Raw genomic sequence first — 13934 nt, 5'->3', positions numbered from 1 at the left:
GCAGATGGAATAGCAAAATGAATAACAACAACAAAAAAAAGTAGATGTATAAAAATGAAAAAAAAAAAAAAAAAATGAAGAAAAGAATGAAATGTTACTTTGTGTGTGTGTGAGAAAATGTTTAGTTGTAGAAAACACTAAATCTTACTTCTCAATTATTATCAAATTGTATGTTTGGAGGCTTGCATGTGTGTGTTTGTGTGGTTGTTGAGGAATATCGTGATGTCACAAAGGAGAAGTAAACATTCTTCGGTCATAGAGCATAAAAAAGGAACAAAGTCCCTGCATGTGAAAAGAGAAAACTGTGCAAACCAGTGGTACACCTGTGCAAGAATTTCAGACTTGAGACAGATTGAAGGTCTTCTTATTCTTTTTTTATTACAAAATTTGAATGCTTTTCTTAGAAAATGTAACAAAAAGACATATGTCAAATTTCCATTGACTTTATATTACTCTTTGATTTCCAGTGGTCTCACATAAGCAGCTGATACAGGCTAATGTAGGCTTCACACTGTGGGCTACATTCATCGTTATCAAAAACTTACTGTTTAAAGACAAATCATTTTGGAATTCTGTGATAATTTCAAGCAATGTAGCAATGAGCAATTTAACTGCTGAAATGAAAAATGAAAGTATTTTAGTCAACCTCCTCCATTCTTGACGTGTCATCGTCTCCTTCCAAGACAGGCATATCTTCTTCAGCAGGCTGAATAATGTCCTCAACTGCAGAGTCATCATCATCGATACCTGAAAATGGAAAAGCACCGCTTTTAGCTTCTTAGTCTTAGGAAATAAAAAAGGAGATATTTCCCACATCTGTGTGCATTCTACTCCCAACCTTTCCACTTGTGCAGCACTGTGATGGAAAATGCTCTATAAATGTCTATTTATTGTGATTGTATTATAATTTACAGAACACTATTTGCAACAAACTTACCAAGACCAAGCTTAATCATTCTGTAGATGCGGTTTGCATGTGTCTGTGGGTCCTCCAGTGTGAATCCTGAAGACAGCAGGGACGTTTCAAACAGAAGGATGACCAGATCCTTCACAGCCTTATCGTTCTTGTCTGCCTCGGCCTTCTCCCTCAAGGTCTCAATAATTGGATGCATTGGGTTGATTTCAAGGTGCTTCTTAGCCGTCATGTAGCCCATAGTGGAATTATCTCTTAAAGCCTGGGACTTCATGATCCTCTCCATGTTGGCCGTCCAGCCGTATGTACTGGTGACAATACAGCAGGGGGAGGCCACCAAGCGGTTGGAGACAGTGACCTGTCGAAAAATAGATTTTTTTATAGCCATGATCAACAACAGGGTCAATAAAAGAAGTGTATGAAAACCGCATAATATGACAATTGTTATTGCTCTTGTCAAAAAATATATTACTTTTTCAATCTTTTTGTCGAGGATATCTTTCATGATCTTGGAAAGGTTCTCAAATTTATTTTTGAGTTCCTCCTGCTTCTTTTTCTCGTCATCATCTTCAGGCAGCTCAAGACCTTCCTTGGTGACTGAAACCAGGTTCTTTCCATCATATTCCTTCAGCTGCTGGACACAATACTCATCGATGGGCTCAATCATGTAAATGACCTCAAGGCCTGCTTTGCGAAGGCGCTCCACAAAAGCAGAGTTGGCCACCTGGTCTTTGGTCTCACCTGTTGAGATTGAAAGTTCAGTGAGTATGGATGTGGATAACCAAGGCTAGACTGGCACAATTTTGAAACAGATAAAAATGGAAATTGAATAACTAACCTGTGATGTAATATATATGTTTCTGGTTATCCTTCATGCGCGAAACATAGTCTTTCATGGAGACCATCTCATCTCCAGAGGCCGAGGTGTAGTATCGCAGGAGATCAGACAGCTTCTTCCTGTTCTGCGAATCTTCATGGATGCCAAGCTAAAAAAATCAAGTTATACATTACGATCATTGAAATCTGCAATTCTACTGTTTCATTTAACTGTTGAGTTTTTAGCCCACCTTAATGTTCTTTGAGAATTGCTCATACAATTTCTTGTAGTTGTCCTTGTCTTCAGCCAGCTCCCCAAAAAGCTCCAGGCACTTCTTGACCAGGTTTTTGCGGATGACTTTCAGGATCTTGCTCTGCTGTAGCATCTCTCTAGAGATGTTCAGTGGGAGATCCTCAGAGTCCACAACGCCCTTGATGAAATCTACGGCGAGGGGGAGAGGGAGAACATCTAGAGTTTCAAGTACATGTGCCAGAGATGACCACCAAACAGGCCAGGGGGGGTCTTATTTTCTTATTTCATAAGCAGCTGGTACTCACTGAGGTACTCTGGTATCAACTCCTCACAGTTGTCCATGATGAAGACCCTGCGCACGTACAGCTTGATGTTGTTCCTCTTTTTCTTGTTTTCAAAAAGGTCGAAGGCAGCCCGTCTAGGTACAAAGAGCAGTGCACGGAACTCCAATTGACCCTCCACGGAGAAATGCTGCAAGCAAAGGTGGGAATTCCAAATATAACCTTAATTCAATATAAATCTTGCATAAAGAAATATCAAGCACTGGTATATTTATCACAAGAACCCTACCTTGACAGCCAGATGGTCCTCCCAGTCATTGGTAAGACTCTTGTAGAACTCGCCATACTCTTCATTGGAGATGTCGTCAGGATTACGGGTCCAGATAGGCTTGGTCTTGTTCAGCTCTTGAGCGTCAATGTACTTTTCCTTTACCTTCTTCTTCCTCTTGTTCTTGTTATCCTTTGTGTCCTCATCTTCGTCTGAGCCCACATCTTCAATCTTGGGTTTGTCCTGGTTCTCTGCAGTCTCTTTGTCAGCTTCCTCCACCTTCTCTCCTTCATCAAGGTCCACCTCTTTCTCTCTTGTCTTCTCGATCTTGGGTAAATTAAAAGGGGAGAAACGTAGAACAACAAATGAACATGTGTCTTAATCACCTTTTCTTAAAAGGTTTCGATCTTGCAAAGTTTTATTGGTAAAGAGAATGAATAAGAACTCACATAAAGTGTAATTGGGTATCCAATGAACTGTGAGTGTTTCTTCACAACTTCTTTTACGCGCTTCTCTTCACAATATTCTGTCTGATCTTCCTTGAGATGGAGGATTACTTTTGTGCCTCTGCCAATTGATTCGCCTGAAAGCAGCATTAAATTAATCAATTAGAAGTATCTGGCAGGTAAACCGTATTATTTCTCCCATTAACTGATAGTGATACATTGAATACAATAAAACATACCCGAGTCAGGCCTGACTGTGAATGACCCTCCAGCTGCAGACTCCCAGATGTACTGCTCATCATCATTATGCTTGGTGATGACTGTCACCTTCTCAGCCACCAAATAGGCAGAATAGAAACCAACTCCAAATTGACCGATCATTGAGATGTCAGCACCGGCCTGCAGAGCCTCCATGAAAGCCTTGGTACCAGACTTGGCAATGGTTCCCAGGTTGTTGATGAGGTCAGCTTTGGTCATGCCAATACCCGTGTCGATCAGGGTCAAGGTGCGAGCGTGTAGGTCGGGCCTGATTTCAATCTTCAGTTCTTTGCAGGACTCGAGCTTTGAGGGGTCTGTCAAGCTTTCATACCTGATTTTGTCCAAGGCCTATCAGAGACAACAAAGGTATCAAACAATCAAGACATTTTGTCCCATATTCATTAAATCTTTTATTACCAAGAGTGAATTAATCTTAATGTTACTTACATCTGAGGAGTTGGAGATAAGCTCACGAAGGAATATTTCTTTGTTTGAGTAGAAAGTGTTGATTATAAGAGACATCAGCTGAGCAATCTCAGCCTGGAAGGCAAATGTCTCCATTTCTTCCTCCATAGCGTGTCCAGCAGGCATCTAAAGGAAGGAACACATTGTGCAATGTTCCATCATTTAAGTAAAGGGTTTTTAAACTTCTCAGTGCCAACACATGGCTGAGATGAAACTGTAAACCTAACTGTCTGTTTGCTATGTGTGTGTGTGTGTGTGTATTAAGTGTGCTACAGCTACATGCTTTCTTTTACCCTCACATAAAGTACTAACTTGCATCCAAACAAAGAGATAGTTGGATGTGGGCACAAGTAGTATAAGAAGCATCATAGATAAACGGTACATTGATAACAAAATATTTTGGAGCTACATTTTAATTGGGATTTTTACATGAATGAATAAGTAAATATGCGTGAAAAAACAATTTTATGACAGTTTAACCTCATTTAACCAGAAAAAGAAGTGTATTTCCAGTTGTTACATTTCACTTTCAGTCTAAAGCAGTGGTCCCCAACCTCTGGTACCAGTCTGCAAAGAAAATCTTTCTCGGTACAAATCAGTTTTTTCATTAGGCATTCTGGATCTTAGTTTGAACAACTGTTTCCGCCTTCGCCTTACTGGCGCGCTTAAAATTGTTATTGCCTAAATACAGTGTAATCTTATTCAGATTAAATACTGTGAACTGACAAAAGTTTTTATTATTTGAACCCTTGCGCATCTAAACATTTTCATGCATATAACTGGTCTCTGGCACAAAAAAGGTTGGCGACTGCTTGTCTAAAGGGTAGAGGGCAGCAAATGGTCGCGCAGCACATGTTCTTTCTGTTCTGTCTGTCAATCAGAGACTTGGGAAAAAATGGGAGGAGCTGCGATCTGTTCTCCACCCCTAATGGCATCAAAGTGTCATTTAACACCTTCATGTGCATTCAACACTTTAATTCCTTAAAAACAAATCACAGACAAACAAAGAAAACATTTGATCATGAAGTGGTGATCGCTGTGTATTTTTTCAAATGAGTATGTATATTCTTCTCAGCAATTCCCAGTGGATTAGGCCAGACATTTGGATTAGTTTTATTCAGTCGCATGAGAAAATCGCCCATCTTTTTATGCATTAGTGATCGTTAGGTGGCTTTATTATTATTTTTCTTTAACACTAAGTATTCAATATTAAAACGTAAATCTCTTTTGGCCCATTACACTATTCGGTTTCCACCTCGGCTGCCATTGCACTAAGTCAGGGTCACCCTTTGTGCCATGTGCTTCTTGCAAGGATGTCAGTGTCATAAAGACACAACTGACAAATACTGGACTAGTACTAGTAGCACTACTAGTCCTACAATTGATTTAAAAAAAAACTAACTTGGGCATAACTAAATTTATTAGTATACATTGGTATCACAAAATCATATTGTGATGTATAACAAATTCTACGCTTCATTCGAAAACTGTTAATTGAGACGTACCAACTTCAGGTGCTCCGCACTTACCTTGAAAATAAGGACTGTTTTGTGTCACTTCAAGAAGATGGTCACCAAATGGATTGCTGAGTTTGTCCTCTTGCACAATCTTGGTGTACTGCTGACGCCTCTATTGGCAGTACGTCTGTCTTGGTTGGTTCAAGTGACTCTGGGCAAACTCCACAGAATGTCGGAGTCTTTTTATACTTCGGGGGAGGCTTCTGGAAGTGTCCATTCAGAAGCTTCCAGAAGATACGATAACTACAGCAAGGGGGGTGTTAAGAAAGCCCAGTGAGGGGGTGGGGTGTGAACCACCAGTGCCCAAAAGTTTATGTGCCCTTATAGGGCTGCAAGGAGTGCCTGTCGCTCAAAGCCTGTCTGCTTATTACACCCCCCCAAATCCCAGTAAGTGTCACAGCTGTGCATTGCCTTTGCTATCAGCTGCTGTCATGGTTCCACTTTGAACACACACAGACCAAAGTTCCTATGGAGAGCACACTTGGGTCTTTTTTTGGCAAGAAAGATTGGGGGGAACCCATGCATTTCACATTTTGTGGCTTACGGGGAGACCAACGGTGTTCAGGTCCTGCAGTGTCAGGGAAGCTGTCCTAAAAAAATCCCATAATCCAAAAAAAAAAGCCAATTTTTTTCTATGTAATACCGATGTTTCTTGTCTCAAATCCATGCTAATTAATCAGCTATTTATCCATTATAATTTATCAATAAGTATTCTTACAACAGGTCAATTTCTTTTCTTACACTAAAGGTCTAAACTTTGGAAATTTAGCCCTTGTTTGTGGGCTAGGTCATATGTTGCCCAGTGTGATCTTTAAACAATAACATTTTGAAGGAAAAAGTGTAGCTTGGTGAATTAATTCACTGACAGGTAGAGTGGTACCTTCACTATGTGTACACTCTCAAACATTCCACTGGATTACCTCAAACACACTAAAATACACACACACACAAATAATTAACCACACCCTTCATATGAAAAAACAAAAAAACTGAACAAAATGAACCCAAAACAAGATTACAGCTGACTGAAATGCTCTCAAAAGGGTATTATTGCCTTTAGTTGACCTCAAGATGATAGTGTTAGACACTTTCTAGAAAACTATGACTCATGTTTCCAGGCAACAGGAGAAACTACTACAAGCTGTCTGTTGCAATCACTGTTACATGATATTTTCTAAAGCTGAGGGCCATATACTTTAAATATGCTAACTAGGAAGTGCTGCAAGTTTGTATTCTACTTTAGTCCAGACCTGGGCGTTGTACGGGCCACATCCAGCCTGATTTGCGTTTTTATCTGGCCCACCGAACTATTTTCTTTGAATATTTTAATAGGTATTTTCAATCAGAAACTCCTTTTTTTTTAATTTTGTTTGATTTTGTATGGATAATTACATACAAAATAATGTCGCTACATTTCTATGACCATTAATGATTTTAAGGTTGAAATAAAATGCAAAAAAATTTAAATATTTAAATTGCAATTTTCCTTTTGTTCAATTTACATGCTACCTAGTTGGCCCGCGCGTAAAATTTAAATAAGAAATGTGGCACGCCAGACAAAATAATTCCCCACCCCGTGCTTAAATCAGGCCTAAACAGACAGGCCTAAAGGTCTATGACATGACAAATCCTTTTATAATTTCATATATACGCAATCTATTACAAGTATATTATAAAAGAATATACACTGACTTCCCATACAAAAGAATGTAGCAATTCCTATTTGGTGTTGTTCTTTTTCCTCTGGAGAAAAAAATCCCCAACACAGTCCCAGCTTACAAGGATAAATGAACTGTATTGCTCATGATGTTTGTCCATTTTCTCTCCGCACTGTCACTTTGATAGCGATATTATGTTATTGTTCCTAAGTATCACTGAGAACCTGGAACCACTTGGCCAATTTTCTATACCGGTAATGCTGAAAACTAGAAAAAGATACAATGAAAATATTTGTAATATTCTCCCTTTTATCACCAGAACTCCCCCAAACAGATAATGTTAGTTATTATGTCCATGTGGTCATGTTAGTTTATGGAAATGAACATTTCAATTATCTCAATAAAAAAGTTGATTTTTCTGAAAAGCAAGTCAAAATCGGTCATTTTAAAAAATTGATCTTATTTTGTCATTTGTGTATTTTATTTTATTAAAGCAAAACATTTTTTGTTATCTCTATTGCTCTATTAATGATTACAAATCCTGGGTTGTTGGCGGGAATGTAGTGGAAATGTCTGGCAAAAACAATTGTGGCGATCCACCATATGTGTTCATTTATGATGAATATATTATGACAGATAAAATAAAATAATTTCAATTAATCAGATACTTTCATGGTCATGTTTGTTTTTGTCATGCATTCACAAATTACAATAGCAACTAATGAATGTGGCAAAAGAATCCCCAATGGGGATTGATAAAGTTTATCTTATCTCATGTACAAAAGAACTGAAAATGTCTAAAATTAGCTACATGATTAAATAGCACTAACGTGTGAGGTCGGACGTCTAAAATAGAAGATGATTTACGAAATTTATGCTGCAATTGAAAAAGTAACAGTTTTTATGCGACTCAATTTTTCTGCGCATGTCTATTTGACCTCCGCGGATCGAAACCTGCGCAGTCAGTAACATCCGGGATTCGGATAAGGATGAACGCCAATTTCCAAGATGGCGGCGGAGGGAGGAGGGAAGGAGGCGAATGAAATTAAAACTCAATTCACCACTCGAGAGGGCATCTACAAACTCCTTACGCACTCCGAATACAGCCGCCCGAACAGGGTACCTTTCAACTCGCAGGGCTCCAATCCCGTCAAGGTCTCCTTCGTCAATGTAAACGACCAGTCCGGCAACGGCGACAGGATCTGTTTCAATGTGGGCCGGGAGCTGTACTTTTATATCTACAAAGGTGTGAGAAAGGTAAACAACATAGACGGCCGCTACCAAGCCCTTGCTGTCTAGGAGCAACCTGCGGGTTCGGCATCTCCAAAAGCGCCGAATTCAACCTGTCAAGTCCTGAAGCTTCTGTCATTGAAGTGCGTAGATTGTCTAGACAAGGCCATGTAGCAGACCTAGCTAAGTTTGGAGCTAATTAGCGTCATTGGCTAACATCGCCACAGTTGTTTTGTCTCAGTGGAACCGGTGCACTCCTTAAAGAACTCGAATATCACGGTCGTCTTGAATTGGCAGGTATAATATCCCCCCTAGCACCTTGTTTATCGCTGAAAGTCTCTTGTCACGTATCTTAATGTTTGTTTATGTTTTTGACATGATAACAAACGCGAGCTAAGTATACCTAGCCAAGTAGCCGACTGTGCTTTCAAATAGAGAGGATTGATACAGAAAAAGCTCTGCGTTGTGGTTTGTGTTTGTGATGTAATTGTTCGTGCACTCCACTGTCATGGTTTGGATGTGATGCAATGTGACCTGCTGTTCAGTTGCTCTGTGCTGATGTCATTGCAGCAAGCAACGTTTGGTCGTGTTAGATAGGATGGTGACTGACAGGGGTGATCATGCTGTTGATGGAGTTCCTGATGAAGCTGCGGGAAATGCAGTCACCAGAAAACTGTGGAGAATTAAGTGACCACCATCAGAGTTTGACTTCTCTTGCAGAAACTTCATATATGAGACAGAGCTCTTAGAAATGTCTTATTACAGTACTCATGAAGAGAACAGATTTGGAAATTGCTGTTTTTAAATAAATGAGTCACTTTTTTTGGTTTTTCTGGAGGTAGGAGTCACTAGATATTGAATTATTTGCCCAAGATACTAAGTTTTGTCGGTGCTTTGTTTTCTCATACTGTAGATTGTCTTTCTTATTGCTCACAAATAAATCATGGAAACCTTTTAATAATAATGCAGAAATAGTGGTGTTGAGCATTTCATGCTGAGTTATTACTCTTTTTCTCAGGCTGTATTGTTATTGACATTATTATTAGTATTATCATTATCATTATTGTTCTAAACACATTTTTTTATTGCTATGCCCTCTCCGTTAAAGTATTAAAATAAAGTTTGCAGGTGATTTAAAATACTACTTTGGGTCTGACCTGGTCACGAGTGATCTGGTTGTTATTCCTAAACTAACTTGCCACAGCATTACAATATGCATATTTAAAATACATCAGAGTTCCGTTCAAATCATGCAATGCATCTAAATCAACCCTTTGCGCCTGCAATATCCTTGTGTCTCGCAAGATTTACACCCTGGCCTGTACGAGTGTCTTGACCGATGGTTATTAGGAATGGGCGCGTTTCTGTTTTTTGGAAAGAAGAAATTCTGTCAGCATTGCTCAGTCTCCACATTTCTGTCACCTGTTAAAAGAAGTGTTCACTGTGGTTCATCTTTTTTTCAAAGCTCATGATTTCACACTTGAAGGCTGTAGGTTTGTTGGATTACTGGAGATCAGAGCCCTTTGGTAAAGAATAGTTATGGTCCTGCTTTTCGCTGTGTTTTACTCCTTTGTGTATTTTGTCTTATTTCAGGCCGCTGATCTGAGTAAGCCCATAGACAAGAGGATATACAAAGGAACGCAACCCACATGTCATGACTTCAACCCTCTCACGGCCACAGCAGAGAGTGTCTCCTTGCTGGTCGGCTTCTCCGCGGGCCAGGTGCAGCTCATAGATCCCATAAAAAAGGAGACGAGCAAGCTCTTCAATGAAGAGGTGGGTTCTTGTCACTTTCTAATTTCAATGTTATGTAATCCCACTAAAATATACTGAAGACAACTTCCCTTTTTTTCTCCCTCCTGTTTCTTTTTTTTTCTCCTGCTTCTCATCAGAGACTCATAGACAAGTCACGAGTAACATGTGTACGATGGGTTCCTGGTTCAGAGAGCTTGTTTCTGGTGGCTCATTCCAGTGGCAGCCTGTACTTGTATAATGTGGAAAACACCTGTGGCACCACAGCACCAAACTATCAGCTTCTAAAGCAGGGGGAAAACTATGCTGTGCATACTTGCAAGAGCAAGTCGGCCCGCAACCCATTGTTGCGGTGGACTGTGGGTGAAGGAGCACTGAATGAGTTTGCCTTCTCCCCGGATGGCAAGTTTCTGGCCTGTGCGAGCCAGGATGGCTTCTTGCGGGTGTTTGGGTTTGATGCCGCAGAACTCCATGGAACAATGAAAAGCTACTTTGGCGGCTTACTGTGTGTGTGTTGGAGCCCTGATGGACGATATATAGTGGCAGGAGGAGAGGATGATCTGGTGACGGTGTGGTCATTTTCGGACTGCAGAGTAATTGCACGGGGGCATGGTCACAAATCGTGGGTGAGCGTGGTGGCGTTTGACCACTGCACCACCAGTGTGGAGGACGGTGACCCCCCTGCTGAGTTCAGTGGTAGTGACGAGGACTTCTATGAGCAAATTCACTTTGGCACTGGCAGAGACCGAGCTAACAGCGCTCATTCTCGACTTTCCAAGAGAAACTCTACGGACAGCAGACCTGTAAGTGTGACCTACAGATTTGGATCTGTGGGCCAGGACACCCAGCTGTGTCTCTGGGACCTGACTGAGGATATACTCTTTCCTCATCTCCCCCTATCGCGCACTAGGACTCACACTAATGTTATGTGTGCTACAAGCCCTCCAGCCCCCGGACAAACTACGACCGCTACATCCACTACCACCACTAACACAAGTGGCACCAATTGCAAAGACAGTGTTAGCAATAGTAGTGCCAGTGGCAACCCAGCAAACTCCCTTCCCGGCACCTTGCCTCGGTCCAATAGCTTGCCTCACTCCTCGAATCCGGCAGAGAGCAGTCACACAAGCAGCAGCAGCACCAACACCACAACCACCACCACCACCACCATCACCACCACCACCACCACCACCACCACTACTACCACCACCACCAAGGGTAACAGCATCATTGACAATGCTTTTATTGCAACTGGCGTCAGTAAGTTTGCGACTCTGTCATTACATGACTCGCGCAAGGAGCGCCATGAAAAGGACCATAAGCGAAACCACAGCATGGGCCACATCAGCAGCAAGAGCAGTGACAAGCTCAACCAGCTCAGTTCACTGCGAACATCAAAAGCTGAAATGGCAAAGACTCTGGGAACAACGTTATGCCCCCGGATGGAAGAAGTGCCCCTGCTGGAGCCGCTGGTGTGCAAGAAGATTGCTCACGAGAGACTCACTGTGTTAATCTTCCTTGAAGACTGTCTGGTAACAGCTTGTCAGGAGGGTTTCGTTTGCACATGGGCTAGGCCCGGGAAAGTGGTGAGTGACAGGCCTGCAGAGGACACTGAGATGTGACTCCTCTAAACTAACACTGTTTCAAGTACAGGCCTTTCCACACTGTGTTCAGATGCCCCTAACATCACTGTGTGCAGCCAGATGTTTTTGTTATTTGAAGCTTCTTACTAAACCTCTTCCCAACGTTTTCTTAAATATTAGCATATCTGACCATTTAACACTTTCTCCTGCCTCTATGATTATATTCATGATGCAATGTTGTTTGTTATCAATGTGTGTTGTCTGTCTCTTCACAGGGATTGCTATCATCTCAAAACAACCCAGCTAACTCCCCAAGTGGAACAGTAGTATAGCATCTCTGCAGGTGCTGCTAATGACAGCTCCATGCAACAAAGATGGGGGATGACCAAGGCCAAGGCCCTGCAGCGCTTCTTCATACATTGTCATATGACCGCCAGTGTCACCTTCATTTTCATCACTACAACCAAACAGATGCTCTTAGTGTTTCTACTCATGTTTAGGTATCAGTTTGCCAAGCCAGGTTTAAAACTTACCCCCTTTTTTTTTTTTTTTTTTTTTTTTTTTGTTCACAAGGGTGCTCGTGAAAGTAAGAGGGCTAACTTTAAAATCACCCTGGAGGCGAATGAGAAAGACTTGACTGTCCGACATTCATCGAGTCCCGTCTCGTCTGAAAATTGTCAACTCCAGTACACAATCAATTTGTGCCTGTTGGTCTTGAAGGACTAGAGGTTTAAGCCCCAACCTAACCACCTGTCGTATTATAATTCTGATAATTTCCGATATTTTGTTGTCCCGTCCCCCCCCCCCCCCGATATATTTGCCTAATAATGATATACAATAAGGGATTGGATCGTATTGAAGCAGCAGCATGTTCCCTGGCCAAGTTTCTTTAGTGATTTTCTTTCCGAACCTCCTGGGCCGGGGGATCCCTCGTGCAGCCATGGTCTCCAAACCTTTTCAGACAAGACTGATTTATATAGATTTAATCGGAGGATCACACTAAAGTGTGTTTGCACAGATTTGTTGCTGTTTGATACTTATCTTTATCCCCTTTTTAAATTCATGGAAACATTTTGAAGACCGCTTCGGAAGCACTTGGGGGAATTGCTTGTTGTTGCCCTGTCTCAACGCTGGATGCTGCAATCATAGTTTTTTATTTGGAAAAAATGTTTGCACTTAATAGTTTATTAGAATGGATCTAAATTTTTGGAGCATGTAAGGACTCCTTGACAAGGTTGTAATATAAATAGAATTTAAAAAACCTTTGTATCTATTGAACATTTATTTTAATATTGTTTCAGATTAAATGCGCTGTGTATTATATGTAAATATTGTATTTCATTGATTTATGGAAGACATGTTCATCACATTAGTACAAAGAGTATCATTTCAGAATATAGAGCTATTTCTAATACAGGAAATCTATACCTAATATTAAAATGAATCTTGAATATGCAGATGTTTTTTTTTTTCCCTGTTGTACATAGAGAGAATTCAGGTGTATTTTTATTAATGAAATGTTGGGTATTGAAATGTTTATGAAATTCTCTTCTCTAACAGGTAGTGCTGAATGCTGGCTAACCTGCCACTGCAGATTTCTTTACAGCATAGGCAGGACACAGTAGTTAATTTCAGCCATCACTCCAAGCTCAGGTATATCACAGGAAGACTAATGCTGGCATAGTCCCCCCGACCCCACCTGTAAGCACTTGTGTGTGTGTGTGTGTGTGTGCGTGTGTTACTGTTTGTCTGTCTGTTTGCTGCCAGAGAGAGAAAAATGTGAATTAACTTCAAGAGGACTTACAAGCAACCCTATTTTGAGAGTACCTGACATGTATGACTCATATTTGAGTTATAACTAATGCTTGTGAACAGATACTATACACTGTTAATTAGCAATCAATAATGTCAGCACTTGACGGTGCCTGAGATAAAGGTGTTTTTCCAGCACCTACTTTGGAAGAGTGACAATTTTGACAGTGGGAGCCATGTCACGCCATTAAACAGCTTTGCCGGACTTAAATATTGCTTCCGTGTCACCTTTCTTTAAGTGTATACATTTTTAAATTTACATGACTTTTTGAATCATCTGTTGATTAATTCAAATTGGAGTTTGTAGATGGACAGCAAATAAAGTAAAAACCTAGCTTCATTTGTTTCCTGACTCAGACACTAATCCTAAAGTCTAAAACCGCCGCCGTCCTGATCATTCAGATGGTGGTAGTAATAGTAATAGCTTGTTTCAGCAATAATTATTTAGTTTCAGAAAATGATTTTATTAGGTAACTTTGATTTGTTTGGCAAATCATTTTACCCCAAATACAGATGACATTTGCTCATGATGTGCTGAAAATGGCAATGAATGAGATGGAAAGAAATGTAAGAAAAAAAAAGCAATGAACGATTGGATTTGCAGCAGCTTAGAAATAAAAAAAGATGAAAAAAAGCTTCACCTTTGTCTTATCAAAAATGATGTAATACATGTGAGATTATT

At 40.5% G+C, this 13934-nt stretch overlaps 2 protein-coding genes across 2 annotated transcripts; one reads left to right on the top strand and one right to left on the bottom strand.

The window, feature by feature from the left end:
• Nucleotides 1-352: 352 nt before the first annotated feature.
• Nucleotides 353-5455, bottom strand: hsp90aa1.1 (heat shock protein 90, alpha (cytosolic), class A member 1, tandem duplicate 1). Its single transcript, XM_086166748.1, has 11 exons — nucleotides 5230-5455; nucleotides 3683-3826; nucleotides 3217-3583; nucleotides 2981-3114; nucleotides 2553-2858; nucleotides 2288-2453; nucleotides 1981-2171; nucleotides 1752-1899; nucleotides 1386-1654; nucleotides 938-1271; nucleotides 353-747 (listed from the first exon to the last, which is right to left on the bottom strand). Exons 2-11 carry the CDS (start codon nucleotides 3824-3826, stop codon nucleotides 638-640), a joined length of 2169 nt encoding a protein of 722 aa, XP_086022874.1. The 5' UTR covers nucleotides 5230-5455; the 3' UTR covers nucleotides 353-637.
• Nucleotides 5456-7855: 2400 nt separating this feature from the next.
• wdr20b (WD repeat domain 20b) lies at nucleotides 7856-13458 on the top strand. The gene is made up of 4 exons (XM_086167101.1): nucleotides 7856-8132; nucleotides 9699-9881; nucleotides 9998-11443; nucleotides 11716-13458. Exons 1-4 carry the CDS (start codon nucleotides 7884-7886, stop codon nucleotides 11770-11772), a joined length of 1935 nt encoding a protein of 644 aa, XP_086023227.1. The 5' UTR covers nucleotides 7856-7883; the 3' UTR covers nucleotides 11773-13458.
• The last annotated feature ends 476 nt before the right edge of the window (nucleotides 13459-13934 follow it).

The sequence above is a fragment of the Fistularia commersonii genome, chromosome 20 (genome assembly GCF_037954325.1).
Source record: "Fistularia commersonii isolate RoL2024-O1a breed Wild chromosome 20, RoL_Fcom_v1.0, whole genome shotgun sequence".
Taxonomy (NCBI): Eukaryota; Metazoa; Chordata; class Actinopteri; order Syngnathiformes; family Fistulariidae; genus Fistularia; species Fistularia commersonii.
Note: the sequence above shows the minus strand (reverse complement) of the source record. Positions and strands in the feature narration are given on the sequence as shown.